General features: G+C 47.8%; 1 protein-coding gene across 5 annotated transcripts in view; it reads right to left on the reverse strand.

Moving 5' to 3' along the window:
• Window positions 1–306: 306 nt before the first annotated feature.
• DPP9 (dipeptidyl peptidase 9) overlaps window positions 307–19,128 on the reverse strand; it is a 53,919-nt gene continuing 35,097 nt past the window's right edge. For 3 of the 5 annotated variants that reach the window (XM_088149331.1, XM_088149333.1, XM_025173347.2), the window contains one exon: window positions 15,391–16,763. In XM_088149331.1, the coding sequence (XP_088005457.1) occupies window positions 16,671–16,763 (93 nt within the window). In that variant the 3' untranslated portion in view covers window positions 15,391–16,670. Of the gene's footprint in view, window positions 685–1,608; window positions 1,724–3,372; window positions 3,542–4,442; window positions 4,668–6,441; window positions 6,601–7,952; window positions 8,076–9,885; window positions 10,023–13,008; window positions 13,840–15,390; window positions 16,764–19,128 lie in introns of those variants that run through there. The other 2 variants (XM_007438458.4, XM_088149335.1) reach the window with 2 other exon arrangements.

Raw genomic sequence — 19,128 nt, forward strand, 5'->3', positions numbered from 1 at the left:
AAATCCGTGGCACTATTCAGCCTTCCCATTCTGACAACCTGCAGCCGAAATCCTGGAGTTCTGCATCCTCCTTCACACATACACACGTGTGTGACACACTCGCATACGGGCGGGGAGAACAGCGAGGGATGAAATGAATTGTCCATAAAATAAGGCAACCGTTTACAAAATTCACGGATTCTCCCCAACATCTACAAAGACCCACCGCGATTTCTTTTAACGCAAACCACACTCACGCTGAGGAATAACTGCGCAACTATGCACATTCGTGCAAAATAGAAGAAAGGGGGGGGGAAGGGGTAGAGGAAGAAGTCACCCCACTGGGACTCCGACAGGTTCGAAAGAACATTTATTAAAAGTGGCGCACTGTATTCCACTCATCGTAAGAAGCTGTTTAGCACTCTCCAAACCATGGAAAAGGGTAGGATCAGAAACCAGGAAGAAGCAAGTTTCGCTTTTTAAACTTTCCAGCTCATTTGGGGCAACGATGCCAGCAAGAAACAGCTTGGCGGAAGGGTTGATGCTCCAACGTGAAGAAGATCTGGGGAGACACGATGCTGGATCCGCGGGAAGGCAGGGGGCTGTTACATGATGGGGTAACAAGCTTGATTAGCCACCCCACAGTGATTATCAACGCCTTTCACCAGTCGCATGTAGCCCTGCTCGCCCCACTTCTCGGACCAGCTGGGGAAGAGTCAGAAGGAAAGGAAAAAGGGAGATTAGCAGGGGGACATTTGGCCATGCGCGGCAAAAGCAATGGCTTTTGAACCCTTGGCCGACCGAGAGGTTCAGCCGCCTCCGTTCTGCGGCAGCTGGCCCCCGTCCTCAGCGTGGCCAAGGCTGAGTTTGTCATTTTGGGTTTTTTGAAAATATCTGCCGGAAAAGATGGGAGGTCACTTCACAAGCGCCCCGTCTAATCCTCATTCTGCCGGTTAATTTTTAATGCCTTTTTTCTTTTTTTAGTAAAGGAAACAGCCAAGTGGGGAAAGAGGCAAAGATGTTTTATGAGCAACGGGGCAACTTGGGTTCAGTCGGTTAAGGAAGTCAAGGACTGATTTCCGCCGAGCCAATGATCTTCCAATCACTAAGCCATGGTCTGCTTGATGATGGTCTGTTGCGGAACCCAGAACGGGCTTGGCCCACGCCATACCCAAAGCCAACCCCAAACAAACCATGTTATGGCTCTAATGCAAGATGTGAATCCAGTCCCCTTCAGCCCAGCCTACCTTGCAGGGTTATTGTTGTGGAGGGAGAGTCGATTGTAAACCACTCCAAATTCCTGAAGAAACTATGAGTTGTTGCTGTTGTTGCTTTATCCCATCTTTTTAATATATAACTCAAGGTGGCAAACATACCTAGTACTCCTCCCTCCTCCTATTTTCCTCACAACAACCACCCTGTGAGGTGGGCTGGGCTGAGAGGGAGGGACTGGCCCAAAGTCCCCCAGCCGGCTTTCAATCTAACAAAGGAATCAATTTGCCCCCCGCCACTCTCTCCTAGCCAAACCAGTTGATGAAATAACTGAGATGTCACGTGAAGAGAAAGACCCCAGGGTCTGATTCTCGGGACCCTTCCTCCTCCACCCCGTCCCATCCCCTCTATGATCACCTGTTCTTTAGGATCCAATAATTTATGGCCTTGCCACCCTCCTGCGCGGTGCCGTAGCCCACGGCCAGCATGGCGTGGCTGACATGGTGGCTGCACGAGTTGTGGGCAAAGATACCTGGGCAGGGAAGAGAGAGAGATGATGTGCAGAAACCAGGGAGCCTCGTCAACCTCTGCGGGTGTCCCTGCACACACACGTGCACACACACGTGCACAACCACGCCAGCATTTCCACCAGCCTTAAAGGCATTGCGTGTCTCCAGCTAAAAGGAGCCAGGGCTGATCTTGAGCAGGCTGGACTTGCTTTAATAGTTTGATTTTACGATTGTTTTTATGGTGCGCCGCCTAGAGTCACTTTTCTGTGAGAGGGGCAGCTATATAAATATAATAAAATAAATAGGCTGGCAGGCAGGCAGGCAGGCAGGCAGGGGGAAGGGAGAAGTGCCATGCCGAAAGGCTGAATCCCCTATTCAGACTGGGGGAAAACATGGGTCTGAATAGAATAGAATAGAATAGAATAGAATAGAATAGAATAGAATAGAATAGAATAGAATAGAATAGAATAGAATAGAATAGAATAGAATAGAATTTTAGCAATTTATATGGCTGCCCAACTCACTCACGGTGACTCCAGGAGGCTTACAGGAATAAAAATCCCGAATACAAAACCCACTCCACCCCCATTTTATTTTTTAATTCATTCAATCGCAACGCTGCTCGACTCCAGCCGGCTCTGAAATCTTAGAAGGAGATCCTTGATTATTGTAGGTGAGAAGCATACAACCAGAGCCTGGCACAAACCCGTCGATGTGGCTCTGGGGACCTCTCCTGACGCTGCCACTTTGGCATAATTTTCGGGCAGTGCCCGCGGCCAGGGCATTTCCAGATCCAGCACGTTGTGCAAATGCAGAAACCCAATCCATTCAAGATCAGAAGAGGAACCAGTGTTTGTTTGCCAAAGCCCCTCTTCCCAGTTCAGCCGTGCTGTGCAAACCTAGATACTCCATGATTCCTGGGCTAGTGGACCTGCATTGACTAATCAGTCCTCCAAGCAAAAGAGAAAGAGCGGTAGAGTGGCTGAAAAATGAAATCACCCCATTAGCCAGCAGACTGGACTGGCCTGGCAACCTTAGGGCAGTGTTTCTCAACCTTGGCAGCTTGAAGATGTGTGGACTTCAACTCCCAGAATTCCCCATGCTGGCTGGGGAATTCTGGGAGTTGAAGTCCACACATCTTCAAGCTGCCAAGGTTGAGAAACACTGTCTAACGGGATGCATCCCAAACACCAGTTGGCTGCAGTACCCAAACCACGCCCCCCTATCTGTCCAACCAGGAAGGGGTCCTTGAAGTTATATATGTTTGTCATATATTCTTGATGCAAAGGCTCATGGGATACCAGCCAAGACCAGAGGTTTTGGGGAGGTGGGTGGAGAATGGGTGGAGAACTTGTATTGCCCCCAAAATATATACACACACACACGACAGGTAGTCCTCGTTTAGCAACCACAATTAGGACTGGCAACTCAGTTGTTGAGCAAAGCGGTGGCTAAGTGAAACTTCAACTGTGCTTACGATCTGACTTCAGCTCTCCTTTGCTTTACAGACCTGCCAGTAACCTGGCAAAGTTACTGTTTCCTGAGCGTCATAACTGCAAACGGTCGCTGTCTGAAGCAGTTGCTAAACGAGGATGACCTGTAGCTAGCTCACAAATCTGTCTTACATCCATCAGGAGCCCTACAGATTCCCCATTGCCCCAGTTCTCCTCACCTGACTTATAGAAATGGAACTGGTAACTCCTAGCGTCCACAGCCAAGGACACCGGTCCCACCGTTCCAACAGCTTGCTCCAGGGCCCCCTCACTCTCTGGCTGGATCCGCACAAAGGACGTACAGTTGGCCACTCGGGTTTCTGGGTTGTAGCGACATTTCGACTCCTCCTGCAAAGACAGGACAGGAGGACACAGGAGGAGTCTCCTCGCACCTTTTCAGACTTACACATTTTATTTAACAGCAGAATAAACTTCAGGAAGAGCAGGAAGCCAAGGGGGTGTGGGTCTAGGGGCACATTTTCCAGATGGCAGCCCCCACTTTATGGAATAGCTCAATCCCTGAGATATAGGGAGCCCCCACCTTGCCTGCATGCTGAAAAATAGTCAAAACTATCTTCCAACAGACTTGGGGGATGGATGATGGACCTGGGTGGCCATTGCAATTTTTAAGTTATTATTAAAATAGAATACAGGTAGTCCTCACTTAACAACTGTTTGTTTAACTACAGTTCAAAGTTACAACAGCCTTGGAAAAAGTGCACTTACAACCATCACAAACTGACACACACAACCCGCGGTTACGTAATCGCAATTTGTGACCTTTTTTATGATGGTCGTTAAGCAAATCACCATGTTTGTTAAGTGAATCACATGGTTATTAAGTAAATCATGTGATCGTTAAGCAAATTCTGGCAAAAAAGTCCATCGGGGAAGCTGGATTCACTTAACAACCACATGATTTGTTTAACGAACACATGATTTGCTTAACGACCATTGTGAAAAGGTTGTAAAATCAAGTCCAGTCATGTGGTGACTTGCTTAATGACTACCCCACTTAATGACCAATTTTCTGGTACCTATTGTGGTCGTTAAGCGCGGACTACCTGTAATATGATCTTTTCATTATAATAAGTAACGTACCATTCATCATGACAAGGAGGATGTAATGAACAAAAAATGGCAAGTAAATACAGGAACTATGACCTCAAACAGGAAGCTCCAAGATGCAAGGGCTCTATGGCTGGAAAGACCATGACTTGCCCGGGGCCCCCACATTCCCTTCTCTCACCTTTTCCTGATAAGGATAGTCATGCTCCGAGTTGATGCCTCCGTTTTCCCGAACATACTCCAAGGCCTGGGTGATGTATCCTCCATGACAGCCCTCGTTGCCCAGATTCCAGGAGCAATCCATGAGGTTCTGCTCACTCAGGGAAACCAGCTTGCCCGTCTTCTTGAAGAGCAAACCTTCCAGAGCTCCGGTGGCGCTGAAGGCCCAACAGGCCCCACAATGTCCCTGTGAAGACAGTAAGAGCGCTGGAAGAGCCCTGTAGGATCAGGAAGCCAAAGCTGGTTGTCTTGGTTCACTATTTAATTGCAGGAGAAGGAGAAGGAGAAGGAGAAGGAGAAGGAGAAGGAGAAGGAGAAGGAGAAGGAGAAGGAGAAGGAGAAGGAGAAGGAGAAGGAGAAGGAGGAATGACCACTGGAATTGCCCTGCAGGATCAGGAAGCCAAAGCTGGTTGTCTTGGTTCCCTATAATTGCAGGAGGAGCAATTAGGAGGAGGACGGGGGACATTCAACAGAGATTGAGCAAATGTGGAAAAAGAAAGTTGTGGCGGTGCCAGTTAGTGCACTCGGTGCCTATCAAAAGATCTAGAAAAGCCCTTGGACACAAGAGGAATGCAGACAATATCAACTCATTGATTACAAAAAAGTCGCATTACTTAGAACAGCACATATATTATGGCAATATCTTTAACTATCCTAGATCTTTGGGAAGGATCCAATAGTTAGAAGTACCAAATCCACGTAGAGCTACCTGGCAGGCTGTGTAAACAGTGATCAGAGCAATAGTAACAATAAAGACTGAACCATCACCATCACACACATTACCAAGGTGTGCTCAGATAAAGGAAAAACTCAGCCTGTTCACAACTTAACAGCCAACCAATGTTGGTTAGCGTTCAGCATTGCTTTTGTATAACCTTAGCCAGGAAAAGCTAGCTGGACTCAGGGCCTGATTCCATCCCTTTCTTCTTATGTCCTTTATACAGAACCATGAGGACTAGAAGCTTATAAACCAATGGTGGGACTTTAGTATCGAGCCACACGGACCTTATGGGAGACTAACTAAAACAAATCAAGTATAACCTACTTAGATATGACAGGAATGCCCTACAATGCTGGAGCAACTTGTGGTTAAGATGCTGGATTAGAAACTGGTGGTGCTGACCTGATGGAATTCAGCTCTTAGAAATGGGGACATTTTTTCCTTTTTTCCTTTTTTCCCTTGTTATTATATTGTTATAAATCTTGATACGTTATATTGTTTCAATACCATAATATTTATGCAGTATTGACTGAAGTTATTGACATCCTATTGTTTAGATAACTTAAGAGTATTGGAAATAAAGAGAAAATATTCTGTCAATATTAATTACAATTTAGGAGATCGATCTTACAAACATTTGACTTTTTTTATACCAAATTGAGTATAATATTAGGGGGAAAAAAGTGCTACAGATTACATCAAAGTATTTGTTGCACAATAAAGATTTCAGTCTTGATCTAGTTCCTTAGAAATCTAGTGCAGCCTCAAGTTTGCAAGTTTTAAATACAGGTTGTCCTCATTTAATGACTGCCTCACTTAGCGACCATTCGCAGTTACAGTAATGATGAAAAAGTAACTTTACAACCAATGCCCACCTTTACAACCTTCACAGGTCTGTAAAGCAAAGGAAAGCTGAAGTCAGATTGTAAGCACAGTCATGGTTTCACTTAGTGACTGCTTCACTTAACTGAGTGGCCGGTCTCAATTGTGGTTGCTAAATGAGGACTACCTGTAAGATGATAAAACTTCAAAGTGTAAAATTGCGAGCTTGATCTCTGCCACATTCACTTTGAAACATTCGAATAATATTTGGATAGAATATTTCATCCTATATTCCAAGATAACTCTTTTCGGCCACAAGAATGAGAAACTTTGGCTTCAGCAACAACAGAGCTCTAAATTGAGATTCCCATCGTGGCAACCCAAATTTTAGCTTGGCTACGAAATCTCCCGGACTCACCTGATCTTTTACAGGAGTGACGTAACCCTTCGTGCGCCAGTCCACCTGCTTGGGCGTCTCCCTCGTGGCTGATTTTTGGAATGAGGCAACACCCTTTTCGTACTGTCCAGCCCGATCGGGGTGGAAACCATTCAACATTTGGTTAAACTCCTCATCTGTCTGGGGAAGAAATCAGGACTTCTGTCTCCCACTTGCAAATCTGCAGCCCTCTAGAGCAGTGTTTCTCAACTTTGGCAACTTTAAGGTGTGTGGACTTCAACTCCCAGAATTCCCCAGCTCCAATCTCTCTCCATGATGGAAAATCCTCTGGCCAAGGACCAGCGATTCAAGGCAATAGAGGCCACGGGCTTGTCTTCCCCTCAGCAGGGAAGCTCCAACTCTCTCAGCCTTCCATGGTCAAGGACGCTCCTGGCCTACCTTATCCTACCTTCCAAGGGGGGTGCTATAAGGCCACCTCCTCTTTTTAAAGGATGCATGGGAATTACCCTGACTGCTGGCTAAGAGTTATTGATAATTTGGCTGATCGATAACTGGCTATTCCCGCTTTCCCAGACCGATGCCGATCTTCTCTTGCACCCCACATCTACTCCTGAAGGCTGCTCTCGCAAAGCACCTCCTCTCCTACAGAAGAGGGGTTTGCAATTCCCTAGTCAAGCCGAGAGCCCCTCCAAGAGCAATGGTATGTGGGAATGAGCTGCAGACGGGACAATTGACAACCAGCAACTAAAAGGTGTCTCAGCCCACAGAAGGAAAAGGGGCGTGGGAAGGGACCCTCCCGAGTTTTCCAGAGAGTAAAAGGAAAGGAGGGGAGGAATACTTCCAGACCTGCATGACTGATGTTGGCCCTTCGAGGTAGACCAGAGAAGAAGCACCACCAGGAGTACTAGCTCTATCTTTATTGTAAGATTACATTAACAGGACAGGCTTCCCACGTCCCTTTTCCTTCTGTGGGCTGAGACACCTTTTACACGCCGGTTGTCTCGTCTGCGGCTCTTCCTCCCGTCTCCCAAGGTCATTCCCACAGACCATTACATCTTGCTCCATACACAAAAAAGCAGTTCATCTTCTGGCAATTTATGCTTGGCAACAGGATAGAAGTGGGATCTTTTTTCTGACTACCCCTGCCTTGCAATTTCATAGTTGTATCCCACTGAAAGGTTTGACCCTGCTTCGCTTGTTTGAAATCAGCTGGGTCCTGCCAGCTGAAAACGGTAAGGACAAGACTCGATCCCTTGTGACTTAATGGACATATTTTTCCCACTTCCCAGTCATGGAATTTCCTAGTGGCCTCCCACCCAAATATTAACTAGGCCAGACCCTGCTTAGATTCCAAGATCCGCCCAGGTCAGCTTGAAGCTGCCATCTCACCAGGGTTCCTCACCATACGAAAAAGGCTACTATTTTAACCCCAACAGTTATGGATGCTACACGGTGAATATTGCATGACATCGCAGCTCTGAGCCCGTCGGTGCTTCACAACTACAAGGACCATACAAAGTTTGCCTGGTTACCAAATCACCCAAGTGGTTCATAGCCAGCTGGAAGCTGTGTTTCCCCTGAGCTGCTTCCAAATTGTGCTGTTCAATTCTCCACAAATTCTTCTCCCAAACCATCCGACGGAAAGTTTCTTCCTCCTGTAAAGACACAAAGTGCCCATCCCATATTTATTTATTTATTTATTTATTTATTTATTTATTTTATCATATTTATATAGTTGCCCATCTCACACAAGGCGACTCTGGGCGGCATACAACGGCGTACAATTAAAAAGGATAAAGACGTAAAAACAATTACAAATAAAAAAACTGTAAAAACACACAAAATAGGAGGGGATAAAATTAATAAGGGAGCCATCGCAGTCTCCCCAGGCCTGATCCCATAGCCAGATCTTGAGGGACTTGTGGAATGTTAATATTTATACTTTAGACAGAATTTCTTCTCCCAACTCCCTCTTACCTCAAGAAAAAACCCAAACTTAAGGAATGCTTTAATTTAAGCCCAGTTTCAAGGACATACCAGGACCCATCAGCCTGGGAAAAGAAGCAACGGTTCTGAAACCAATAGATTTCAGTTGCAAGATCTCCCAGCTGACATCTCTCCTGGGTTCCGGGGGCCAAAATAGTGCTAAAAACTATGAGGTGTGTAATATCTCAAAACGCTGCTGAGCAATGCTGCATCCAGAGCATTGTGGGGAATCTGGGGGCCACCTGCTGCTACTTTAACTGTGCCTGATTTTTCTATTTTGGACTTTGAAGAAGCAGGATAGGAAGAGTATTGACGCCTTTGAATTTTGGTGTTGGAGAAGACTCCTGAGAATATCGTGGACAGCCAGGAAAACAAACTGGTGGATCATTGAACAAATCAACCCAGAGTTCTCACCTGAAGCACCGATGATCAGGCTCAAATTACTCTACTCTGGATACATTATGCAAAGACCCAGCTCTCTGGAGAAGTCCATAATGTTGGGAAAGGTGGAAGGAAAGAGAAGAAGAGGACGACCAGCAGCAAGAGGGATGGACTCAATGACAGTGGCAATGGGGGCACTGTTGGAAGACCTGAAGGACCAGGTTAAGGGGAGATCATGGAGAAAATTTATCTATGTGGCTGCTAAGAGTCAATTACAACTAGATGGCATGTAATCAGTCAATCTTTTTATTTAGAGCTCAAGGTTATCAGAGAAGCACTGACAGCCTACAGTTGCCAATGTCAATTCCAACCAAAATCCTACTTAACATGGTCCAGATGGGCAGAGATGGAGTTGGAGAAAGACAATCTCTCTGGAAGACTCTGGAATGTCTGGAAGGAAGGTCAGTATGGTGGTGGAACAGACTGGGGTTAAGAAGCCCCAGAGCATGAAGAAGATTTAAGGAACCAAAGGAAACAGGGGTTCCAACTATGTTGTTGCAAACTGTAATGGTCTGGGGGAATGGCCTTGGGAGGCAGGAGGAAGAGCTGCAGCCAGGACAATGGTCAGATAAGCGGTAGCTGAGCCCACAGAAGGAATGGGGGCGTGGAAAGCATCTCAAAAGAGATGCTCCCTAGTAAAGGGGATGGGTGTCAGGTTTAGCCCAAAGAACTCCAAGAGACAATGCAAATTCAGTTCCACTGTGTTTATTAGCTACAACCTCTAGACAGAAAATCTCCCCAGACTGAACCCCAGCTCCCAAGCCAGCCAGCCACAACACCCTGAATTCCTCAGGGAAGTGCCAGCTGATTCATCCTCTTGAACTTCCCACGCTCCTCCGGTGAACTAAGAACATGCTTATCTCCCTGAGCCAGGCCTTCATAATTCCATTCCATCACAACGGGGGAGAAATGCACTTTCAGACTTGCAAGATTCTACCTGTTAATGTAGAATCTGTTGTAGCCTTACAATAAAGTAGAATTAGTTCATCTGGGCAGGCTTCCTGTCTGGACTACCTCGCAAGGCTGACACCAACTCACCTCAAGGTAGTCCTTGGCGTGGATTTCTTTCCATCCCTTCCATGCTCCTTCCAGGGTCAGATCCACTGGGCTGCAGAACCCCTTCAGGAAGACCAGTGTGGTCAGGGTGAGCAGACAGACTGGCAGCATGTCCCTGTCTTGGTGGGGGTGACAAATATCCTGGTGGTTAAGAATGCTCAAAGTGGAACATTAGGGGAGCACCATGTTGTACACCCAGGTCAGTCCATGATTTCATTCACCCCCAAACTGCTGCTCTTGGGGTGTGCTTTGACTGCCCCTCCAAGAATCCCAGACCAACCCCCTGAGGCCATCCAGACCAACCCCCTGCCCAGGACAGGAACCCATATTGAAGCTTCCTGACACACAGCACTTCCAGCCTCCATTTGAACACACCCAGTGAAAGGGAGCCTGCCATCTTCCTGCTCATGACTCAGCTTGCAGCTCCTCTGGCCGACAGGGTCAGCCCTGCAAGGTAGGCCAGCTCAGGAAACAGGCACCACAAGGACGACTGGAACGCTCCTTTAATGTTGTAGGGTGTAATAATAGGATTTTGAAAGCCTGCCAGAGTTTTCCTCTGCTCCCTCTTAATACCAAACAGAATCAAGGAGGATCATTTACTTCCTCTTGTATTATCTCTTAATGGTTCTGCCAATGTTTCTTGCTTCCCTTCATCAACATCATCTCTTTGATCCTCTCCAGACTCTAAATTCAGCTGGAATCTCCCTTCCTGGAAGTTAAATGTACGCCTCTGGTCTTGCTCACAGGCCTGGAGTTTAACCTCCCTGCGGGTATTTGCAGAAGGCATCTTTTCTCAAGGCCAAACATCTCCAATTTTGCTTCCTTCAGCATCCTCACTGCATTTCTCAGAACTTGTTCCGGTTTCTCTGGATGTCTCTCCAAGGCTGAGAACTGCCTACAGGAATCAGAGTGGGCGCTAACCCAGGCAGAATGAAGAAGAACTATCACCCAGGGTTGTTGGGAATTGGGTGGCATTCAAACGACAATAATAATAATGAAGGTGAAGATGATGATGATGATGATCCTGACTCATATCCGAAAGATCATTTATCATCGAAGGTCCCCTTTCCCTGTGCAACTGCCCAGAGTCACTGGGAGTCAGGCAGCATATAATATATTACTATTATTATTATTACATTTCTTTCTCTCCTAGATAAAAAGCTTTGCATTTGCTTCAGTTCAATTTCATTCTGTTATTTTGAACTCATTTCTCTAACCCAGTGTTTCTCAACCTTGGCCACTTTAAGATGGGTGGACGTCCATTCCCAGAATTCCCCAGCCAGCATGCTGGCTGGGGAATTCTGGGAGTGGAAGTCCACCCATCTTAAAGCTGCTGAGGCTGAGAAACACTGCTCTAATGCAATGTGCAGGAAGACCAATTAAACCATCCATGGGAGATGGCTGTCCAGCCTCTTTTTAAAACCCTCCAGAGATGGAGAACCCACCACTTCCATAGGGAGACTTCCACTGTAACACAGATCTTACCACCAGGAAGTGCTTTCCCTTATATTGAAATAAAATCTAGGAACGGGCAGCCGGAAGAGATGAGCAATGCAGTATTGGTCCCAGTAGGTCCCATGAAGCTCTCACATGGAGAAGCAGCGTACCTGACTGAAAAATGAAAGGGGAGGCCCGCTACCTCCATGCCCCATTTTGGGGGGCTAGCCAGAGGCATCTTGCAAACCATTAAAAAAAAAAACACAGGAATTTGGGCTGTAATGGTATGTGGAAATGACCTTGGGAGACAGGGGGAAGAGCCACAGGGAGGGGAATGGTTGGATAAGCGGCAGCTGAGCCCACAGAAGGAATGGAGGTGAGGCAATCGTCTCAGAAGGGACCCTCCCTATTTTCTTGGACTGTAAAGGCTACAGGGGAGAATTGTACTTTCAGCCTTGCAAGATTCTGTTAATGTAACCTTACAATAAAGTAGAATTAGTTCATCTGGGCGTGCTTCCTGTCTGGACTACTTCGCAAGGCTGGCAAGCCCATTCTGCAGCCACCTTCCCGTTGCAGACCGTTTCTGTGATTCTGCTCCTCCAAACATACGCACGTTGAGTGCACACTTGCACATACACACACACACACACCCCCCCAGAGGAAGCAAATCTTGCCTCATCAAGATTGTAGCAATTCTAGGAGAAATGGTAGAAAACCTTTTGCAAAACATCCAGTTTCCAAACGGTATGCCGTTTAAAGGTGCCAGGGTGGGACAGCGGGTGGGGGGAGTTAGATTGCAGGAAACTTTGTGCCAATTCCCCCCATGGGGTCTTCATGCTGTGTCCCCCCACTTAAATATTTTGGATAATTATGACCTCCTGATTTTTCAGCTAAGGTTCGATCAGTGTTTCTCAACCTTGGCAATGTTAAGATGGGTGGACTTCAATTCCCAGAATTCCCCAGCCAGCATGGCTGAACAGAATTCCCCAGCCAGCATGGGTGGACTTCAACTCCCAGAATTCCCCAGCCAGCCATGCTGGCTGGGGAATTCTGGGAATTGAAGTCCACCCATCTTAAAGTGGCCAAGGTTGAGAAACAGAGTTAGATCAAGCAATTACATCAATGCATTGCCCTTCAGATTAATTCTGGGACTCGTCCTTTGAGTCTCTCTTTCATTTTCAACAACTTGTGTACATCTCAACCTAGGCAGGTCCACAGGACGCTATCTGCGGAGAAGTCACATCTCCTTTGGTCGGGAAACGCCTGCAAATAAGCAACTCCCCCCCGCCCAATTCTGCTATGATCTTCATGTCAATTTGTAATTCTTAACACTTCTACCATAGCACCACCATCACCCCCAACCTACTCAGCACTCTCTCCTCGGGGTGCACTTTGGAGCATTGACACACAAGGGTGTGTATGCATGCTTGATCAAATGAGAATGGCTTGAAAGGGGCCCTTGGGCAGCTTTGATGCAAGGGAAGTATATCCCTGGCTGCAGGATGGCCAAGCGGAGCTTCCAGAGGCTGGGGCAGTCTACCTACAAACACCAGGCGTTCTCTAAAGTCTCATGGGCAGCTCCCCTTTTGACGTAAGATGACAGATTTCCCCCTTGCCAAGCAGGAGCCCGTCCCCTGAGTTATGGCCTGTTCCCCCAACTGCACTTACCTCTTTCCTGCAGAAAAGGCTAGAAAAAGAGATTTCTCTTCTGCCTGCCTGTCTCTGCAACAGAAAAATCACCAGGACTGCCCGCCCCGGAGAGTGCAACTTCCTTTCATTTGCCATGCCTCCACCTGCCGCATTTCACAAGGGAGCAGCTGAAAACCACAAATTTGTGACGTGGGCCCAGCTTCCGTGCAGCCTCCATCGATCGCCCCCCGTTGCAGCGCAGGATGTGGTTCTCCTTGCGGTGATCCTGAACTCATCACTTGCTGGCTTGAGCTTTCTCGTGAATTTCTGGGGGACAAGGCGGTGGCGGTCCTGCATCTCAGCGAGGAAGACAAATGCACGGGACCGGGAAGAGAACCGGCTCGGCAGCCATGCCGAGAAGAGGATGAGGGCGCCCAGCGGACCGTCAGCTGGACGCCTGCTGCAGTGAAAAAGGCCAAGGCAACTTTTGGGTGCACCAGCAGAAGCCTTGCGCCCAATGCAGGGGAGGGGAAACCCCACTGTGCTCTGGGGGTTCCAGCTCTGGGAACGGCGCTTGAGAAGAGACAGGGAGAAACTGGAGTGGGTTCAGAGTTGCCAGGAGAGGCAGGAGAATGTACCCATTTGCGTATTAGACTTACACAGCTGTCTGTCTTATATACAATAACCCCCAACGGCTACAACATAAAAAAATAAAACAGCACTATGCTAACGTCGTTGACAATATTGTCAATAATGTGAAGCGACATTGGAGTTTCCTCCTTTTAGGATCCACCATCAATGGTCAAGCAAGAGTCAGGAAATATGCTGCAGACTCGTGCTTGGTAGAGCAGCCGTGAAGGCCTTGGAGGAGATGTTCAGATACTGTGACGTGTCTCTACCTGCAAAGATCAGAATCGTGCAAGCCGTGGTCTTCCCCGTGACTCTGTGAAAGCAAAAGTTGGACTTTGAAGAAGCAGGAGAGGAAGAGTACTGATGCTTCTGAACTTTGGTGTTCGAGAAGACCCTGAGAATATTTTCGTATTTTGGACCCATCATACAAAGATCTAGTTCAGTGTTGTCCAAACTTGGCCACTTTAATATGAGTGGACTTCAACTCCCAGAATTCCCCACCCAGCCATGCTGGCTAGGGAATTCTGGGAATTGAAGTCCACTCATCTTAAAGTGGCCAAGTTTGGACAACACTGATCTAGTTCCTTTGAGAAGTCCGTAAGGCTGAGAAAGGTGGAAGGAAAGAGGAAAACCAGCAGCAAGGTGGATGGACACAGTTGGAAGACCTGGAAGACCAGGTTGAGGATAGATCCTCCTGGAGGAAATCTCTCTCTCTGACTGCTAAGAGCTCACATGGACTTGATGGCACATAATTAACCAACCACATGAACATCAACATTTTTGATCATGACCCCAAGCAAAGCAGCACTTAGAATGGGAAGCTAAAAGGAACCTTAGAGGTCACCTCGTCACTCCCCACTCAGTGCAGGATTCACCTGAACAGGGCTTTCCAAACTTTTTCAGGCCATGGATCTGGTTAATTTAAACAAAATTTAAAAACAAAAAAATCCTGGAACTTTGGTGCCTGCCTCTCAGATCTGGAGTGATGAGTTGTCCTGAGCACAAACACCCTGGGAAGAGGGGGGCCTCTGAATGTCAACTGAACAGCCCCACACTTTCCACTGTACCTTAGAAAATTTGCTATGGATGCCCCTGGCTGTGTTGAGCTGACTTTTTCCCTGCCCTTCGTCTCTTGCAGGCCCCTAAGGTTCTGCAGAAGAGAGTTTGAAAAACCCTGACCTAAAGCATCTCGGACAGATGACCATCCAGCTTGTTGGAAGACACCCCCTGATCTTGCCCTGATGGGTTACACAGCACCAGTTAAGCTGCATTCCCACATGCGCCTTATCTCTGAATTTCTGGATTCACGCAGGTCACTGAACTGCAAACTCGTGCAAGGGGTTGGGTTGGCAAAGGCTAAGATGCAGACTAACCAAGCGTTAATCCCAACGTTATCTTTAGAAAAGCAAAATGCTCCCATCTAGCGGTGGCCTGGATTTCTGCAGGCCGGTTGGGGTAGCAGTTCAACCTAAGCGTGCATTGCCTACTCTTCTTGAGCAGGAAGTGCTAAAAAGATCTTCGGGCCTGTTTTGGGGGTGGGGAGGGGGCAGGAGAGGGAAAAGAACCACACGAAAAACACAATGGGGAAAAGATGGCTGTGAAGTAGGTTAGCGAAAGCGTCCGGATCCTCGGTAGAGCGAATGGTTCTCTTCCGTTCTCGGAGTCCCGACAAGCCCAAAACTGAAAAAAATTCAGCTCCCAAGCTCTTCTGCCCCCATCCCCAATTAGCCTATTTATTCCCAGACACGCAATCCTGCCAATTAAAAAAAAAAAGGAAACAAGGTAAAAACCACACCAGGCGGAAAGTAACAGTATGCCTCGTTCCAATATTTTAATGAGTCACTACATCTTACCACTCATAATTATAAAAGAATAAGAATCCATAAAAATATTTTCTTTTCATAATACGCACTTAAAGATACTCGGGGAAGTTTTTCTGTGGTTCAGATTTTCTTTCTCTTGTTTTGTGGGCAGGTCGACGCTTCTTCTTGCTTTCGGATTTCACCCCACCCAGAGGGAAGCAGAAGAGGGCCTGGCGGGGAGGGCAGGAGCAAGCGGGCAGAGCGCTTCTCCAGAGGTGCACCCACAGGTCCCTTCCCAAGCTGCTGTTCGTGCCGAGCGGATGCAGCGGGGAGAGGGGGGCAGAGCGCTACCACAAAGAGAAGAACAAACAAGCAACATCTGGGGGGGGGACAAAAGAATACAGTCGCTGACCGGCAGAGAACTGGAGCAATGCCTACCTTGCAAGGGCCCCTGCCTCAATCGCAGGACGTGGAGACGGGATGGAGGGGGAGTGGGACGCAACGAGAAAGAGGGAAAAGGCTGCCATAAATAATCTTGCAACACCAAACAAAAACTAAAATTAAAAAAAAAAATCCCAAACCAAACTCAGCCACCATTATGCCTGGTTTCTGGATAGGTATGCAGGGGCAGCTCGCTCCTTTCAAACATGCTTGAGGAAGAAAAAACCAAAGGAGTGGGGCGGGGTGGGGGAGATCCAAGACAGCAGCACCACATGCTTATAAATAGAGCCACCTTACAATTCCCAAGTTCCTGTTCCAGTCAGTTTCTCCCTCTCTCTCTCTCCCTCTCCATTTCCTCTCCTCTTGCCCGCTGAGCCCACCTAAACTCAGGAAAAAGGTCTCCCGCATCCGAGGGGGGAGCCAAGCCAGCAACATGGTGGAAGTGGGGGGGGGGGAGACAAACACAGAACTCTAGCAAGGAGAGAGACAGACAGACAGACAGACAGTCAAGGGGTTGGGTGGGGTGGGGTGGGGAACTGCCCATCTTTTATTTCCAGCACAAAGAAAGTAGCAGCAAATACTTGGGGCGGGGGGGGGGAGAGGAGAACAAGAAAAGCCCTAAGAGAGGCTGGAAAAACAAGGTTAGAGCTGCGCCATCTGGAAAGCAGGCGGGGCTCCCTGGGGCCCAGCGCAAGGAGAGACTTGCCCCCGAGGCGGTTTGTGCTCTGCGTTCGAAGGCTGCCCCGTGGCTGAAAGAAGCAGCGGGAGCAGAGGTGGGAACCATGTTGGCGTCCACGGCGGGGGGCGGGAGGGGGGCCGTCCGCCCTCTCAGAGGTATTCTTGAAGAAAGTGCAGCAGCGTGATTTCGTAGTGCTCCCCGGACTCAGGGCAACGAATACTGTGTCGCTCGTTTGGATAGATCTGCGGGCAGAGGGGAGGGGAGAGAACGGTAAGACTCTGGCCCCCCAAAGCAGCCCCAGAGGTGGGCAGGGGTCCCCATGGACTTAACTGCAGGGGGGCCACCAAGGGCACAGGGAGAAATGCACCCTTAACCCCCACCCTCTGTTCTGCCCTCATCGCCCTCAATCCATTCCATCTAGCACGGACTGCCCCCTGCACAGCACAGCTGGAACCAATCCGTCTGCAACCGCTGGAATCCTAAAACCGCCTGGCCTGGGAAGCAGCCTGCTCCAAAGAGAGCCTGGGGTGCTCCTCGTGTGCCAGGCAACCTGGGATCCTCCCTTCTTGGGACGGGATTGCCTGGATCCACAGCCAACTCTTCATCTTGTCATTCTGTTCAACCGACCCTTTGTCTCATCTCGCCTTGGCAACCTGCAGGGGGGTCTGCAGGGCGTGGTCAAGAGAGTCAAGATGGCAGCCACAACAGGGCCACTGCGTTGCCCGTAAAAACAGGCAGAGCTTCTATCCTGTTATGACCATCATCCTGACCTTTTGGACCACACGCTGCGCACACTTCTGACAACCAGCATCTACCTGGAATTGAAAGGTTCCTCATATACATCTCCATTTCCATGGTACCCATAAGCTGAACGCCTTTCCTTCAAACTGGCCGGGAACAATCAAGGTATTATGGACTATATGAAAACAACGGAATGAGGCGTGTTAAGGCTGTCTGAATAATGAGATTCCAGATTTTGGATGGAGATCAGAATACCGCTTCTCTGAATCCAACCGTCACCCTGGCTAAAAATCAGCAGTGTGTTTCTCAGGCCATTTGGAAGCAGAAAACACTAACGCTGCAGCAAAAACTTAAAAAGCGTTTGAAGGACCAATTTACTGCCTGTTTAAGAAACTCACAAGCACCTCTCCAACTAAGCAAAATAAAACCCTGGCCTGCCATAAGTGTGATAGTTTCACCCCCTCTGCATCACTGCAGCCTTTCCAAAAAATGTGCTCAGTTTTTCCAGCAGCAACCAAGGAGCTTGTAACACTGGAATTAAGGAGAAAACATTTCGAGGCCGTTATGTGGATCTTTGATTGAAATGGCTTTATATCCCTGCTTTCAATTATTGTTTTAAAGGGACAGCAGGAATTCTACCTACCTACCTACGCTTATGGGCCGCAAAAGTGCATTTGAACCATGCCTATCCAACTTGGTAACCTGACAGTAGGAGGAGGCAAAGGCTTTTGGTATTCCTCAGCCTCTCCTTCCCCCAGACTGAAAAAGCCAAAAGAATGAATGAATGAACGAATCAATCAATCTATCAACCAACCAGAATTACCATGCACTTTTACCAGAATTGCACAGTAAATCAAGGTTTATCAGCACAAAATTATTGAAGTTAATATTGTATTATCATTTTGATCTTCTTCCAAAAATTTCTTCTTGCCTCCCTTCCCTCCACCAGCCCCAACCCCCGGACAGTTACACAATGAGGTGGCGTTGGCTCAGGCAGGACAACTCGCGCAAGGCTGTGCTGTTAGCCTCCAGGACAAGGTGGGACTGGAATCCAGCCTAACCCAGCACTCGTGCTCCATCTTGCCCAGCCTGGAGGGGAACCAGGTAGGGCAAGATTGGGCAGAATGTCGGCCCTTGCCTTGGGGAAAGCTGCTCTAATTGCTTTTTCAAAATTTTTTAATCCTGCTTTATTATTTTTTATGAATAATTCAGGGCAGCGAACATACCTAATACTCCTTCCTCCTCCTATTTTCCCCACAACAACAACCCTGTGAGGTAAGTTGGGCTCAGAGAGAGGGACTGGCCCAAAGTCACTCAGCCGACTTCCATGCCTAAGGCGGGACTAGAACTCACCCCCTGCTGCTTTCTAGCCTAGGGCCTTCACCACTGAAGATGTGTGGACTTCAACTCCCAGAACACCCCAATTTTAAGAGTGAAAGGCCACACATCCTAGCTAGGGAATTCTGGGAGTTGAAGTCCACATATCCTTCTGGAGAATTCTGAGATTTGAAGATCAGTATTTCTCAGCCTTGGGCGCTTGAAGATGTGTGGGGTTCAACTCCCAGAATTCCCCATCCGGCCACCCATCTTAAAGTTGCTAAGGTTGAGAAACACTGGGATAGAGGCCTTATTTCCACATAAATCTCTATAGGTTTCAACTGCAAATGGTGGCACGGATGCATTTTCTCCTTTGTTCGCTGGTTGTGCAGGTTTTATCTCTGCTTTCTATCTCACATTGTGATCACGGTACAGAATTTGTCTTTTCTGCTTTTATCTACTGTACCCTGGGATGGCTTGGGTTGGAAGAGTTCACGCTATACATTTGTATCATATAAAATGGACTTTTCTGTAAATTGTATATTTTCT

This window comes from Python bivittatus, unplaced genomic scaffold (genome assembly GCF_059951505.1).
Source record: "Python bivittatus isolate LINGU-HERP-01145 unplaced genomic scaffold, Pbiv_v1 ctg000580_np1212, whole genome shotgun sequence".
Classification (NCBI taxonomy): Eukaryota; Metazoa; Chordata; class Lepidosauria; order Squamata; family Pythonidae; genus Python; species Python bivittatus.